Here is a 15,475-nt window from a genome sequence, read left to right as displayed (position 1 = left end):
ATCTGTCAACCTTACACCTTAACAAATGGACTGCCATGCGGCCGTCAGCAGCTGCACCATATCATTTGAAGGCCATACTAGTGGGTAGCTGTAAATTAATTTGGATTTATTTAAATAACTTTTCTGTGGCGCTAAAATGATCTTGAAAATACACTGTGGCGTTGTGGGAATAATAGCAATTTTTTTGATGTGATAAACACAATTTTAATATTTTTTATTCTTTTTCAAATTCAAGAGCATATAATATACAACTACAGATTTATAATGGCATCGAAAAATGTTCTTGGCGTATCCATGATAAATATTCTTGAGGGCGTATGGCAGTACGGATGTCAATATTATATTCAACTACGATGATTTTTTAAGTACTAAGATTTAACTGAGAATATTTATTAAACACAATCTTCATGATAGAATTTTGTGTCATACAATGTATTAAAATTGCTTATTTATACTATCAAAAAAATTATAAATTGTACTGTATTGGTTATACTTTTAACTATATGTGATAAGTATCACCGCACCTTTATTTCCAGAAACCGTTTTTTTTTTTACTCGTGTCTTGCAGAATTTTTATGACAATTTATTCTTGAGTTTGTATTTATGATTATAGCGAGGATTTGTATGCATTTGCATATTTATTCTGGTTGATCTTATGATATGCTAAGTGAGCACAAAATTTGTTTCATGACATAATGATTTAAAAAATGAAACTTTGTTAGTGCATATTTCGTCATTATTCTATTTTAAGGGCATATTTTACAATTTTAATTGCATATTTTGATGTTTTTTTTGTTTTATTGGAAATTTTTTTAAATTTATACTATTTTCAATTATAATCTAAGAAAAAAAAATTTTGTTGTTATAGTTTCGATTAATATCAAAATATAGGTAAGTACATTTATTTTAGGAGACATTTTTGATATAAATTGAATCCTTTTTTTATATATAAATTAAAGCTATCTGAAAATAGCGAAAGTGGAAAAAATAAAGAAAAGTGTTTTTAGTATTGTTCAATAATTTTTATTTATAATATATTGTATTAATTATGTTCCAAAAATAAATTTTTCAATGCATATTCGATTGATTTCCAATGCATATAAATCTGCACTCTATTTATGATGTATTAAATAATAAATAATGAATGGTGACTGTGATAAATATACCAGGAACAGAATTGGATATTATTCCTTGGTATATGATAGATTCATCCAACCACAGGACTGATTTAATTTTTAGAAACCACAAATAATAGGGCATTAATTTGAAGCCTCTTTAAGAGGCATGACAAGGTGAGTAGAATACAGCATATTATTTTATGCAAAAATTATAAAAGGTATAAAGAACAAGATGATTATCAAACAGATTTTTTATTTTTTTATTTAAGGTCAGTATAACAGAACTTAAGCTTTTACTGCATAGATCCTAGGGGGGAACTTATTTTTCTTCTTAATTTCTTTCATTGTCTTAACACTTAGTTCCTTCTTGGTCAATGCACGCCTCTTTGCCCTGGTAAGTTTTGGCCTCAAATCCAAAGGCTTGTACTTACGGTTCTGAAAAATTAAAATAAATTTATTAATACTAGATTATATAGTATTAAAAAAGTAGCATTGCTTTACAACTATGGACTATATAACTTCCAGTCAAAAAAATTAATTATAACCTATATTCAGGAAAGTGTACATCCCAAAAGTAGATAGTTAACAAGTGTTATTTAAATATAGTAAGAAAGCTTTAGATTACAAAATTAATGTTTATCAGATGGCAATATGACTTGGAACGATTAACGTATAATTTAAGTAGAAATAGGAAAAGTTGATATTCACATTGTGCATATAACAAAAAAATCATATAATAATCATTCAACTCAAAATGCCGCAAAAATTACTTAGAATAAGTAAATACTATTAATAAATTAGTAATATTTTTTTAAATATATCATATTCTAGAAGTTATTAATAATTATCAAAATTAAATAACTGTTGTTAGCATCTATTTAAGAAACTGATACAATTTGATAAATGATTGTCATTCCTTAATAGCTGGCCAACATTGCAAAAAGGATGAATCCCTTTCTTTTAGAATATTAATTTCTCACATTATAATCTGACATTAACACTAAGAAATATTTAAGGTGACTTTTGTTGAACACACTAGGAATAAGAAACCAAGCGACTTGTTATGCTAATGATAGGCACTATCATCATTATTAGGTTATCAAAGATCCTAAATAATTTAATAATATATAAATAGACCAATTATTTGAAAATGGTGTGCAAAGATTTATAATTAAGACGTACATGTTTATGGACTAGGTTATCATTAATGAAGTAGAAAATAACTTAATTTTCGAGGGACACTTTCAAATATTACTTAGAATTGTAGTAGTAATGTAAAAACAGTTTAAAAATAATGACAATAATGATTAAGTAGGGAGTTTTCACCATCTTTAAATTAAAAGCTGGTAGGAAGCTATCAATGACAAAAATTTATTTTTATTTTTAGAAGAAAATATACAATCTATATCTTTAGTGATTTAGTTATATGTTGGTATTTAAATTATATATATATTAAATATTTAGTTATATCTTTTATGTTATTATTTAAAGTAATAAATCTCTGCACCATTTACATTTAAGTTCGCCTTGGAGGGCTACCTGGGATTGTGAGGGATGATAAGTTTTTAATGAGTGGATAGACAGTTATGAAATTTTTTATAAAAACGTTTAGCTTCGTCATGAATAGTATTTAAGTTACAATCTAAATGTAGGGTATGGTTTGATATGTATGGAGGAGCGTTAAATAATTTCCTCTAAGTCATATTTTGGAAAGCTTGAGTCTTATTCAGGTTTGACTTTTTAGCATTTCCCCATAGCTGCAATCCGTATGTCCAAATGGGTTTTTATGAGGTTTTATACAAGAGTTTTATATTAATAGGGACGACTTGTTACCAATTAAATTCTTAAGCATAGTCAATGACAAAATAATACTGAATAATTAGTTATTTTATGTTAAATATTTTTTAGTTTTTCTAAAAAATTTCAATAGTAGCAATCATTTAGCAATGATGTTAATCTGGTATTTTTCCAGAAAAAACCAAATATAGGCTGTCTATTAATGAGTTAATCAAAGAAATAATTATTAAAATTATAACTTAAGATGGTGTTAAAAAAATTTAGCCACACGGCAAGAATATTGATCATAAAATGCAGAATGAGACATATTTATATGGTAAATAACAAAATATAAGATTGAAAGCTAGTATTTTAGTTGTCACAGTAGTAACTAATAATACCAACTACCTATCTCGAGTAAAGGTAACAATTTCAAAATTTTTAATTTATAAAGAACATTACAACAGATTTAGATATTCAAACATACCTTGAAGATTTTTCGTAGTGCTTCCTTTTGTTTTTGATGGATTACAACATAACAACGTAAGATTGCTTTGCGGACAACACGGCTAAAATACAAGACATTTTGTTAATTCTAAATTATAAAATTATAATATATTCTTGGAAATTAATATAGAGTTGCAATAACCAGAAATTGATATAAAAAGTATAGTAACTAGCGGTTTTTTCAATTCGATATTACTAAATTGATACTAACGCGAGCACGATAGAATAAAATATATTAATGCTTACATCCGGGAAAGTTTCGATGCTGTACCTCCAGTAACTTTAGAAACCCTCAAATTGGCTAATTCCTGTTTCAATTCTTCGAGTTGTTTCAATAGGGATTCTTTGTCCTTAAGACGCAAATCTGAGCACTTGACTTTCGTCTACGAAAAAAAAACAACACAAATCATTAATACCTTTCTTACATAAAATTTATAAACGATCGATGCATATTTCGTTACAAAATCGATCGGATTTAGTATTGTTGTGATTTAAATAGTAAATCCATTAAAGTATAATAGGATTGAAAAGGATAAAACTTACCATTTTGTCGCGTAAACATACACAAAGTGCTAAAACCGAACGAAAGAGTGCTTGATTGCCCTGCTAGTGCTAACAATTTTTATGTTTACCCGAGAACGTCAAGATGTGATCATAACCTAAAAGTTCATGGAAAAGTTCTATCTGCATGGAACAGAGACAGATGTTTCGTTTATTTTTGTTATCTCTTTTGATAAAAATAAAAAATAAAAATAAAACAATTACTTCTCCCTCAGTCATCAAGATCAACTCTTCTGGTATTTTTTTTTCTACTATTACTTTTTTAGACTATTAACATTCAATTTTTATAATGCTCTGCCATACGTAATGTATTCTAAACGCTTATTGTTATTTATTGTCTAGTACTTATCATCAGTGAATATCTTGGCGCACTTTCCTAACGCCGATTAACTTTGTACGGACTGCATCATCCACGACAACTGTCGAATATTCGAAAAAGACAATATATGAACTTTTTTTTGGATTTATTTGTTTTAGCACGAATCAAATGGACATTGCATTGACTGAAGCGATGAAAAATATAGTTCCTAAAGGACTTCCGACCGACATTAACTCAGCGTTTAGCGGCTATGTGACAGAGAAACTGTACATGTTGCTCCAACTGTACCTGCAAAATAAAGGATGGAACAGCATAGAGTTGTTGAAAATATTCTCTGAAATGAAAGATTCATCTGTACTACCTAGCGCTTCCTACTTGCAGTAAGTACCTAAACATTTTAGATTTTAATAATTCCATTGTGTTAATTTTGTACATCCTAATTTTAATTCATCAATAATTGAAACCTACACATATTATAACTCACTTATTTGATAGTTAATATTTTATATTATTAGTGGAAATGCATTTCCATTGATTAGTAGGTATTTAATACTCATATTACCCTTTCTAGCCTAGTAACCTAACTTCAAACTAGTTTTCCTAGTACAAAAACTAACTTTTCTTCCTCGTAAGCATATGTTACCTATTAACACGAGGTTCAATGTAACCCCCGATATTGCAACTAAAAACCTAATTTTCAATCCTATTATAACCTATTCTAAAATATTAGTGTATTTTTCAGGTAAATGTGATATAAACAAACAATTGATTGCCCAAAGTAACTACTTATACCTCTACATTGATAGGTCATCAAATAAATGGTGCATTATTTTAATTTAATCAATGATTTGAATCATAAGATAATATTCGGTATAATGTTTGAAAATTACCTAGATTAATAAAAAGCCGAATTTGAAATAAAATGATAGTTTAGGTATCTCCTATAATATTCATTTATCGAAGGTTATATACTTATATCAGTTACCTTTACCGCATGACATCAATGTTATATTCATCATGTTAATAGGTTTATGTAAAAAAATGTCTTTTTATGCACATTAATTATAATTACCAATATTACCATAGTTTACTTTACACAAGTATACATACGTAATTGTAAATGTTATAAACCCACATTATTCTCTTATTTAAATGATATATTATTTTCAGAATGATGGCTTCAAGAGTTTCATTAGATAGCCAAGCAAGATTAATCCTTCGAGAGAATGGTAAAATTATTTTACCTTATGAACATTTTGCTAATGCGGTAATGTTAAAGCATATGAATGGCCCTCATGGATTACATTTGGGTGTTGAAGGAACTGTTCGAGCGGTAATAAAATTTAACATAAAAATTTATATTATATACAAATAATAATAATATGGTTTATCCCATTTTAGTAATATAACCCATGTTGTTCAAGACCAACATTTGAAATTAATTTTAAACATTAATTATATTCATGAATATACTGTCTCAAATATGAGTAATCTCAATCAGTAACTGATTTAAGCCACAAATAGTTATTTTATTTTCATTGAATTTTGTTTCTGACAATTGGTTGCAGTCTTAAAGTTGCTTTACTTTGTTAATATTGGCGAAATGCAAGTTAGGCATTTGTTAGAATAATTAAATGACATATTTAAGAGCGTGGGATTCTGCACATGCTATCCAAACCTTGTGAGAAATAATTGATAGTTGATAGAGTATAATTACCTAATCTTTAATTATTATGAATTATGTTTTTACTTTTTGTTTTATTTTGGTTTGGTATTTTATTTTTTAGTGGACTAAATCTATATTTCTTGCAATATATCTAAAATATGATGTATATAGTATATATGTATACCTAAATAGTGAACACTTTGTACTATTTGTTGTGTTATCTAACTCATAGGTTATGGATTCATATACAATTGGTCGTGAAAACTTTGGTATGGAAAAAGAGTTTATCATTGAAGTTGTACAAAACTGTCCAAACCCAGCATGTCGCTATTACAAGACTCAATTAGATTTATCTCAACATACTAAAAAATCAAATTACATGAACTCTTCGAATTCTGGTAAGATATTATCAACAATACATTGGTAATTCTTATGATTTAATAATTTAAAATATTAATTTTTGAATTTTATTTATAGGTATAAATATTCCAGTTGGTCGTGAAAGTCCTAATATATCAATGAGTCAAATGATTAGTCAGCAATTAAGTGCTCATGGTTTGGCACCTTCTAGTACACAGCCCCAACAACCACATTCAGCGCCCGTCGATCTTACTGGACCATCTCCTCATCCAGCCCCTGAAATACCAAATCCAATGCCTATACAAGTACCACAGGTTCCAAAAACTGTAAGTGCACGACAAGCACAGCACAATAAGTTGGCAGATTTTTTAAAGGCAAATCTTGAAAATCTAGACAATAAAGATCTAATGGCTGCTCATGACACAACTTGGCCTGAAGTTTCAGACAACCGTAAAGGTCATTTAGATGGTAAGAATGATTATAACTTTAATAATGCATTAATTAGAAGCCTGTGTTGGCCTGTTATAATATCTTATTTGTAGTATTTGTACAGTCTAGTATGAGTAATATTTGACTAGCCAATTTGTTTGTTGTTCTTAACAAACTTATGGTCAGCTTTGAGAATTTAAAAACTAGAATTAATTCTACCTCTTTTGAAACTTGATGGTAAGAACTTTATCTGAATCTGATCTTAACACATTCATATGTAATCTACTCCTTTATGTACTATTAATATTGTGTGTAGGCATTTTTTGTTTAAATTTTTGCCTTAATATTTTCACATTTAACATACTACATCATTTAAGTAGAAGATAATTAAACTTTATGATTGCCAGATAATTTAAATTAGGTAACTATTCCTTTTATTTAAGTTTATGCAGGTACTTTAAATATAAAAATACTATTATTATTAGCATAATCAAAGCGATTGTTACTTACACATTCTTTTACACATTATATTTCTACAACATTTTATAATTAAACGCGTTTGTCTTGACATTATTTTCATAGATATGATTTTTTTAATTAAACAAAACTCCTTAAATATCTTATATATATTACATGTGGCTAACTATTAATTTATTTGAAATTATAAAAATGACAATGTCAAACATTAAATTTAAATATGAATTAATTGTTGTAATTAGGTGATGTATTTCAAATTATAGTATATTATTTAACTTTTTTTTAAGATAATATAAGAAATGTTTTTTGTAATAAATTTTAAGGGAATTTAGAAATACCAATTACTATTATTATGTCACCCATAGGTAGTTATATATTAGTTATAATGAAGCTAATGAAGAGTTATAAATGAATATTTTCACAGATAAATTAACTTTTCTTTGGATTCCCAGTCTTGTAGTTGTCAACAATAAAAAAGCCACAATCTGTTATGTGCATTTCAGACTTAATCAATATTCTATTTTTCTCTTTCAAAATTCCTTTTGTAGACCTTCCTACTCATCACAACTTCATTTGATAAACTTTGTAATTTAATTGGTCGTCTCTCCTTCCCACTAGGCATGACTCTTTGGCTTTTACACAGAAGCATTGTCCCCATCATTTCTCCTCACCTGTGGTTCTTGGGCCTTACTATTTCCAGATCACTTATTGCTTTTTATTGTTGTCTTTGTCTTAGACATGTTTGTTTTTATTCTAAATTCCTATTCTTTTCCTGTCTTTGCCAATTTTATTTCCTTTATTAAATCATCTAGCTTTCTTATTTAACCACTTTCATAAAGTAATATAAGTATAAAACAGGCAACAGCAGTCTTAACTATTTTTATAAAAACAAGTCTTTATGTTATGGGTAACTGAACACGATTTATCATAATTGTTTATTTTTAATTTCAGCTGGACAAGAAAAAATTATCAGAGCATTTTCAGAAATAATGAAAAATATGAATAGAATGAAAGCATGCGTGAGACCAGCTATGTGTAAACCTTATGGAAAACAATCAGAATCATTACAAAAAAGTGAAGTTTTTTTAAAAATAAAACACTGTTAATGCAGATTTTCTTAACTAAATTAATTTTTAACTTAACACATTAAATTGTATTCTGAAAACTATGCTCATAGATATTTTTAGTTTAATTTACACTAACATTTTTTAAATTTTGGTGTGCTATAATCTAAAAACTTTTTCAGCATTGATTGATACAATTCAGTTAGTTCAGTCATTAAGATCATTTCTTCCTCCACCACATATTGCTGTCAGTAGCTGGAAAAATGAAGATAAACATGGGTAACAATATAAAAACATTTTTATTGAATTAACTTATTCATAATAAATGTAACTGAATTTTAAAATATTTTCTAGATTAAGAAAAACTGTCTTGGACAATTCTAATCAAACCGTTTCGGCTGCCAATTTTAAAGATCTCTGTGATGCAATGTCTCGTAACAAGCAAAATTAAGAGCTTGTATTCAACTTGCAAAAGTAAAACATTTTTCAACTATTTTTATCAACTTTCAAAAATCACGTTGCTTTTATTTTATTTTTACGTCTAGTCAAAATTCCCTATTTTTCCCAAAATGAATGGGGATATCTGTTTGTTTACTTGGAGGGATCTTACCATTTTATTTAAATTAAATTTTATTAAAGTCTCTTTATGAGTGTCTTCTAGTTTGAGGTTTTTACCTATATTTATTTATTTTAAATTTAACATCTTGTTGAATTATTATTATAATTCAACAAATTACATTTTTTTTTTTTTTTTGTATACATGTTGTCAGCATGATATCAAAATGTATGTTGCCAAATGTTTATATTATTATGTTTAGTTTCAAAAAATTACATGCCATAATAGTAACCTAAGAATGCATTAAGTAAAAGCTTATTTTAATAATACAGTGAAACTTCTACATAACAAATTCAAATGAAATACAAAAAAAAAAAATTAATACCTTTAGAGAAATTTTTTAAATATAATTTATGCATGATTAATAATGAAAATCACGATTCTCAAAAATAATTCGGAAAATGTCATTAATTGGAAGTTTCACTGTAATACATTGACTGTTTAATGTTTATGTTGTAATGATATTTTATTAATTTATTTTAGTTGCCAATTAATTTAACCTGTAAGCACTTCCACATTCATTTATTATTTCCCAATATTCTTTAATATTATTATATTGCTTTTAATTTAATTAGGTAGCAATTTAGTAATTTACATTAACAATAGCTGTTGATATATATATATTCTTGTTTTAAGCATTTAATAGACACTAATTTGCTTCATACAATTTATATTATAAGTCAAGTATCAGTAGAATGTTTTATTTCATATGAATTTCTTATGGAGAAATATCACATAAGTGTTTACTGGTTAAAACTATAAAATATATTGAGTACATTTGACTCTCAGTAACTTAAACTTAATCCTTATAGGAAAAGAAACCAATTTAAGATATCAATAATCTCTTATGATAAATGCTTAAGTTACTGAGAATCGACTGTATTATTATTTTATTTAAAGAGTGCACTGATCTAAAATTATTATATAAATTTTTTTTGGTTAGTTTGGTTAGGTTTTTGTTATCTATTTTATTAGTACAGTTAAATTTATTCTCAGAATAATTGTCATAAAATGTTTACTTAGTTCAACAAATGAAGTGAGTTATTTGATTGTCAAACCTCCATGACCTTTTAGACTAAATTGAAGGGAAATACATCACTTCATTTGCTGAATTCTAATATATACCTAAATATTTATTTTACACTAGTCAACAATAACATCTTTCATACTAATTGGTAAACTTAAAATAGTTAATGATTTCTGTATGGCTGTATGTTTGATTTGTATTTTGTATTAATATTAATTTTATATATACAATCTACGTAAAAAGGTATTTTAGTGTACAAATGTGTAATTTTGCAAAATCACTTGAACTTATTTTAATATATTTTGGTGTATTTTTTTTTTATCTCATCAGTGTTCCAACATAGTTGTCTAAGTTCTATGAATTAAATATTATTATAATGATTTCCAGTTATGAGCTCCATGTTTGTTAATTGTTTAAACATCTAAAACAAATTTTTAAATTATCCTAATGCACAGAATATATTAATTTATTTTATATGATTATAAATGATTTTTGGTATGTCCTTATATTCCACCATACATTATTTTTAATAATTTAACCACAACATCTTTTCTCTTGGATTTATTTAGTGTTATCTATTCAATCCTAAACAATAAAATATTAAATCTAGATGTTTAAACAACAACATAATAGTTATTTCCTGTGAACATTTTTATGTTTGTGACTTCACTAATTGGAAACGCATTGAGCGATTTATTATTTTTAAATTTTCATACTTAAAAATTAACTTCTCAATTTGATTGTGTAAATGTTTGGTTTAAATAAATGTTTATTTTCTAAGTCAGTGGCAATTGTAAACAAAAATGTTTACATTGAGCTACAAGAATGAGTATATTATTACCATCAGTTTAACTTATAAATGTGGTTTGTGTTAAATTGAAATTATTTTTATTACTATTATTTTACTAGTATGGCAATATGTTAGTTGTTTTTGAAGAAAAACGTATCTGTGATCTTTCCTAATCCATTCTTTAATTTTTACCAAAATCCAAAATTTGATACATAATTTTCCTATTTGTATAAAACGCATAATTTGTACTGCAGGGTCGTCCAAATTTTGTTCCACGTAACTTGGTGGGGACTTCCATATTATAAAGTATTTAGGTTCTCAATCCCTGCCAATTTCGTAATCCGATATTTGAACGATGCCTCAGTATTATACGTATATATTATTATATAGGTACAATAAGTAGGTAGGTACATTTAATGTTATATATAACATATATTATGAAAATGATCATGTATTTGCAACATAATATTATGTAGTCTTAAGAAGTTTTATATCCGATGTATTAAAAAAATATGTGTGATAAAATTAAATTGTAGATCATAACATTATATTACAAATAATAATAAAAATAAATTTAATATTAATATTAAACATACACAATTGAGTTTTTATTATACCTTTCCAACAATTTATTTTAACCGAAGACATAATCGCTGCGAATTAATTCGTATATAACAATTATTCATTTATACATAATACATTCTATACAGAGTGATTTTTTTATAAATATAAAAAATAATTATTCAAAAATACATGAATTCCACGAGAAAATAACTAAAATATCACAGATTATATATAATTGTATATAATCCATGGTAACATACTAACATAGCGATAACAAGAGAATCACCCATTCACCCTGTACAATGATTGAATGTTTGTGGAGTGCTATGAGTTCTCGACTACTTGCGGCGGCGTTTTTGCAGACATCACGAAGACGGCGTCGTGCAGCCAATAATAGTCCTGGCTTAAATCGCCCTCGCACAGGTACGGAAGTCTTGTCCAGCATAGAACTTCCAGTCCGGACGGTTCGAACACGTTGTGCACCGCCGAACACACCTGTTCCTCAAACGTTGCGCCAGTGATCGGCAACTTTTGTTCTGGTTCCACGGAACCTGTTAACATTATACAACAAGATATAATATTATTGACTATTTTACACAGATTTCTATACTTATTATAGAAGTTTGTGCTATTTTATTATCTATATAATATAATTCTCGCACCATATATATACAGGGTGTCCCGCAAGGATTTACCCATTGTGATATCTCACAAAATAATGGAGCTATCAAAATTCTGATTTTGTCATAAGACTCACAAGGATAAGAACTACAATTATTTTATTATTTTATTTAATTTAAGCGTTTTGATAAGAATTTAAATAATGTATTTTTTATTTTAATTATTTCCAAAAATATTGACTATAGCCATTTTGTAGAGTTTATTTTTCTGAAAATATTGACGTTTCAAAATTTCATTTTCATTAATTTCATGATTTTTTATATTTTTTATAAATAGTTTTGAAGAAATAAAATATGATTATAACTAGGCACTCTGGAAGTGTTAGGCTGGCCGTACGAGAATGAGTGCGGCGTGTCGTGTTACATGTTTGATAACAGGCACGTAGCCAAGATTTTATTTTGGGAGGGGGGGGGTCGAAATAAATTGTTAGTACAATTTTTATACTTAATTGATATATAAAACCTATTGCTATTAAGCCCTAATGATTTTATGTGCCGGTGCACAAAAAGTTCGGGGGGGGGGGGGGGTCCAGACCCTATGGAAATATATTTTTAATTTTTTTACCACCACATTAAAATATAAATTAATTGTTGTCCTTGTCCCTGCGAGTCTTATTACAAAACCATAATTTCGATATCTCCATTATTTCGGGAGATATCACAATGGGTAAATCCTCGCGGTACACCCTGTATATTATGTAATATATATATATATAGCCTATATACGCTTATTAAGATTAGAGTACGAATATGTTATATTCCAAAATGGCAAAATCCAAATCAAATTTGACAATCCGTCGGAAACCATTCTCGATATATATAGGTAGGTAATATGTTTAATTTTATAATCAAATACATATTTTCATATTCCCCATTAGGTACCTATAATTGTTTTGGTTTTTATTTAAATTTTCTATTTCTTATGATTAATCATTCTATGAACTTAGGGATTTACTTGGGGAGAGCGCATTTAATCCAAAAAAATTATCGCGAGCCAAACAAGTTTGAGGACCGTTGCCTTAAATAACTAAGCTGCTGTGTAAGTACTAAGAATAATATGTAAATATATATTTTAACTTTTTACAATCACGCGTAGATGTATGTATATATAATATTACAATGATAGAGCATAATTGAATAGTATACAAATACAATGTAACCTATTCTCAAAATCTAAGACCGTAGTTACGGGGGCGGATAAACAAGAGGAGGCGTTGCACTCCGTAAACACAATCTTTGCTCCCTCTAAAAAAATTAAAAATATTAGAAATTAATATTGTTTTGATATATAATACATTAATACCCCACTAAAATGTTGTTTGTCTCACCTGAAAATTTGGTTTGGCTACGGGCTTACCAAAATTCAACCTCATCCCGTTTAAAGTCGTAATAAATCAGAAAGGATTCCTATTATATATATATAATGCAGTGGCGTATATAGAGGGAGGGTCCCCTAGGCCCGGGCCCATAGTGAAATTTTATTATACAGTCGTTGCCAGAAAAATTGAGACGGCGGCAGCGGCGCTTTTTGGTGTAGGCTTTTCTGTTTAAATTCATCTAACAGCATTCCAAAAAATGCTATTGAAGCTTTAAAAAAATGTTACAAAGTGTTGAATTTCCACCAATATATGTCCTGTTGAAAATATTTTGTACCATACCTGTTACTACTGCATCTGTTGAAAGGAGTTTTTTAACACTAGGTCGACTTAAAACATTTTTGAGAAATCAACAAGGAAACGACGTTAGATTGTCGGGCCTTGCATTGATGACGATTCATCGTAACATAGGTACCTCTAAATGTTGAGGATATTGTTAGTATTTTTATTAAAAAAAAAAATAGAAAAATTAATTTTAAATAAATTTGAGAAAAAAAATGTTAAGTCTACCTTCTGTAGAAAAATGTTTAATTTATTATGTATCTTGTTTAATAATAAATATATATTAATACATTTAAATTCCTATATTTGTATCATTTATGTCATAATTAAAACCACCAGTTCCCAAAAAAATTTTTAGTTGTAGCTATGGTGGGGGTAAATTGGCCCATAGTGAAAATAATTCTTATATACGCCACTAATATAATGACTTAATTATAACTTATAAGTATTATAATTCTATTAAGATTAAGTATAGGTATATACAGAGGCGGACTCTCCCCGGGTGCATTCAACTCGGTCGAGAACTGTTTTCAAGTAAGGCCGAGTGCCCATAATGCAGCAGTTAAAAAAAACTGCGTCGACCTAGCATAATGTGGCATACTGCATGCACACTGCAATTACCTACATTGGCCACCCGTTTCACAGTTTCGCACTGCTTTTGAGGGCGTCCGCGCGTCCTACCTAACTCGACTAAAATATCTACAAAAATTAATATTGGGATTAGTACTAAATGTTGTGTCCATATTTTATCAAGTAAAAACATTTAATAACTCGTTTTATTGACTCTGTCAAGTACCAAACCTGCGTGAACCCTGCTTTTGAGTGGAATTTGTATTATGTTTTTCATTATACGCCACTGCCGACTGGACTCGAGTAAATAAAACACTCATACGATGGGCACAATCCACATAATACTTATACTTTTACAATATACATGAACAATCATTAAAGTTTTAACGATTCAATTTAATGGTTAACATGATATTTAGTGGCCAACGATTGGTCCATTTAATTCTTTTAAACCATTAAATTAACACATTTTTCATGCAACTCGGCATTATATACATAGACTTTTATTATTATTTATTACAGTAACAGGGCTGCTGTACTCACTGAATTCGTCGTAGGGTTTGTACGGCAACACCAGCGCCACGACGATCCTGCCGTTAGGTTTTAAGGCTTTTTTCATTTCGTCTAAGAGCTTTGCAGGATTGCTGCACCGGTCCAACAGGTTCAGACACGACACCACGTCGAATTTCTCTTCACGAGTCCACCACGTGTCGACATCCAACAATCTGCTTACCACACATTATTATTTAGATAGATACAGATATCATCTATATACAGTACATACATACTAAAATTTAAATTTGTATCTCATATAAGTACTGACATTTAAAGATCAATATAAATTAATATAATACACACTATTTAGGTGATGGGCGAACTTAATACTATTATATATGCATAAAATCGTACCTATGTTGAAGCACCACTGCTCCTGGCTTATTACAATTTTTTTATGAATTATAAGAAAATTGGTACATTTTAATAAATTTATGAAGTTTTTACGAGCAACGAGATGTCGTAGATAATAATAAATAATAAATAACAATTAATATTAAATTTTTTTGAATAAACAATCAATGATGTTCTAAGGTTGCTAAATAGCTCTATGTAGGCAATGTTTTATATTTTCTAACTGTTAATAAACTATAACGAATAAAAATTAATTATTGTAGGTGAACATTAAGGTCAAATTTTTTTTTTTAACTCAGATAATTCTCACATTTTTTTTACCAAAAGTGAAAGAAAATTATGTTCAATTTAAATTTTGAAGTTGTAGCTACTTAAAAACTGATT

General features: G+C 28.0%; 3 protein-coding genes across 5 annotated transcripts in view; 1 reads left to right on the top strand and 2 right to left on the bottom strand.

Moving 5' to 3' along the window:
- Positions 1-1,354: 1,354 nt before the first annotated feature.
- RpL35 (Ribosomal protein L35) lies at positions 1,355-4,104 on the bottom strand. The gene is made up of 4 exons (XM_015511339.2): positions 3,945-4,104; positions 3,648-3,784; positions 3,382-3,463; positions 1,355-1,553 (listed from the first exon to the last, which is right to left on the bottom strand). Exons 1-4 carry the CDS (start codon positions 3,945-3,947, stop codon positions 1,404-1,406), a joined length of 372 nt encoding a protein of 123 aa, XP_015366825.1. The 5' UTR covers positions 3,948-4,104; the 3' UTR covers positions 1,355-1,403.
- Positions 4,105-4,156: 52 nt separating this feature from the next.
- On the top strand, positions 4,157-11,310 carry LOC107163777 (uncharacterized). 3 transcript variants are annotated; one of them, XM_015511355.2, is made up of 9 exons: positions 4,157-4,198; positions 4,305-4,356; positions 4,440-4,661; positions 5,452-5,614; positions 6,180-6,345; positions 6,425-6,775; positions 8,165-8,287; positions 8,460-8,556; positions 8,632-11,310. In XM_015511355.2, the coding sequence occupies exons 3-9, from the start codon at positions 4,450-4,452 to the stop codon at positions 8,726-8,728; spliced, it is 1,209 nt and encodes a 402-aa protein (XP_015366841.1). In that variant the 5' UTR covers positions 4,157-4,198; positions 4,305-4,356; positions 4,440-4,449; the 3' UTR covers positions 8,729-11,310. The 3 variants fall into 3 exon arrangements, with proteins under 3 accessions (XP_015366841.1, XP_089075056.1, XP_089075055.1); XM_089218930.1 differs by lacking the exon at positions 4,305-4,356 and having other exon boundaries at positions 4,159-4,198; XM_089218929.1 differs by lacking the exon at positions 4,157-4,198 and having other exon boundaries at positions 4,205-4,356.
- LOC107163766 (protein-L-histidine N-pros-methyltransferase) overlaps positions 11,295-15,475 on the bottom strand; it is a 142,071-nt gene continuing 137,890 nt past the window's right edge. The window contains exons 5-6 of the mRNA XM_089218931.1: positions 14,726-14,907; positions 11,295-11,825 (exon numbers count right to left, since the gene is read on the bottom strand). Of these exons, the coding sequence (XP_089075057.1) occupies positions 11,599-11,825; positions 14,726-14,907 (409 nt within the window). The 3' untranslated portion in view covers positions 11,295-11,598. The remainder of the gene's footprint in view (positions 11,826-14,725; positions 14,908-15,475) is intronic.

This window comes from Diuraphis noxia, unplaced genomic scaffold, assembly GCF_037042655.1.
Source record: "Diuraphis noxia isolate RWA-SAM2 unplaced genomic scaffold, SU_Dnox_SAM2 contig0002, whole genome shotgun sequence".
Lineage (NCBI taxonomy): Eukaryota > Metazoa > Arthropoda > Insecta > Hemiptera > Aphididae > Diuraphis > Diuraphis noxia.
This window is presented reverse-complemented; position numbering and strand designations above follow the sequence as displayed.

Coding starts and splice junctions, on each gene's coding strand:
- RpL35 (XM_015511339.2), bottom strand. Junction 3,464..3,647: donor GCATCGAAACTTTCCCGGAT/GTAAGCATTAAT, acceptor CTTGTATTTTAG/CCGTGTTGTCCGCAAAGCAA. Junction 1,554..3,381: donor CACTACGAAAAATCTTCAAG/GTATGTTTGAAT, acceptor TTAATTTTTCAG/AACCGTAAGTACAAGCCTTT.
- LOC107163777 (XM_015511355.2), top strand. CDS start 4,450: ATGGACATTGCATTGACTGAAGCGATGAAAAATATAGTTCCTAAAGGA. Junction 4,662..5,451: donor CCTAGCGCTTCCTACTTGCA/GTAAGTACCTAA, acceptor TATTATTTTCAG/AATGATGGCTTCAAGAGTTT. Junction 5,615..6,179: donor TTGAAGGAACTGTTCGAGCG/GTAATAAAATTT, acceptor TCTAACTCATAG/GTTATGGATTCATATACAAT.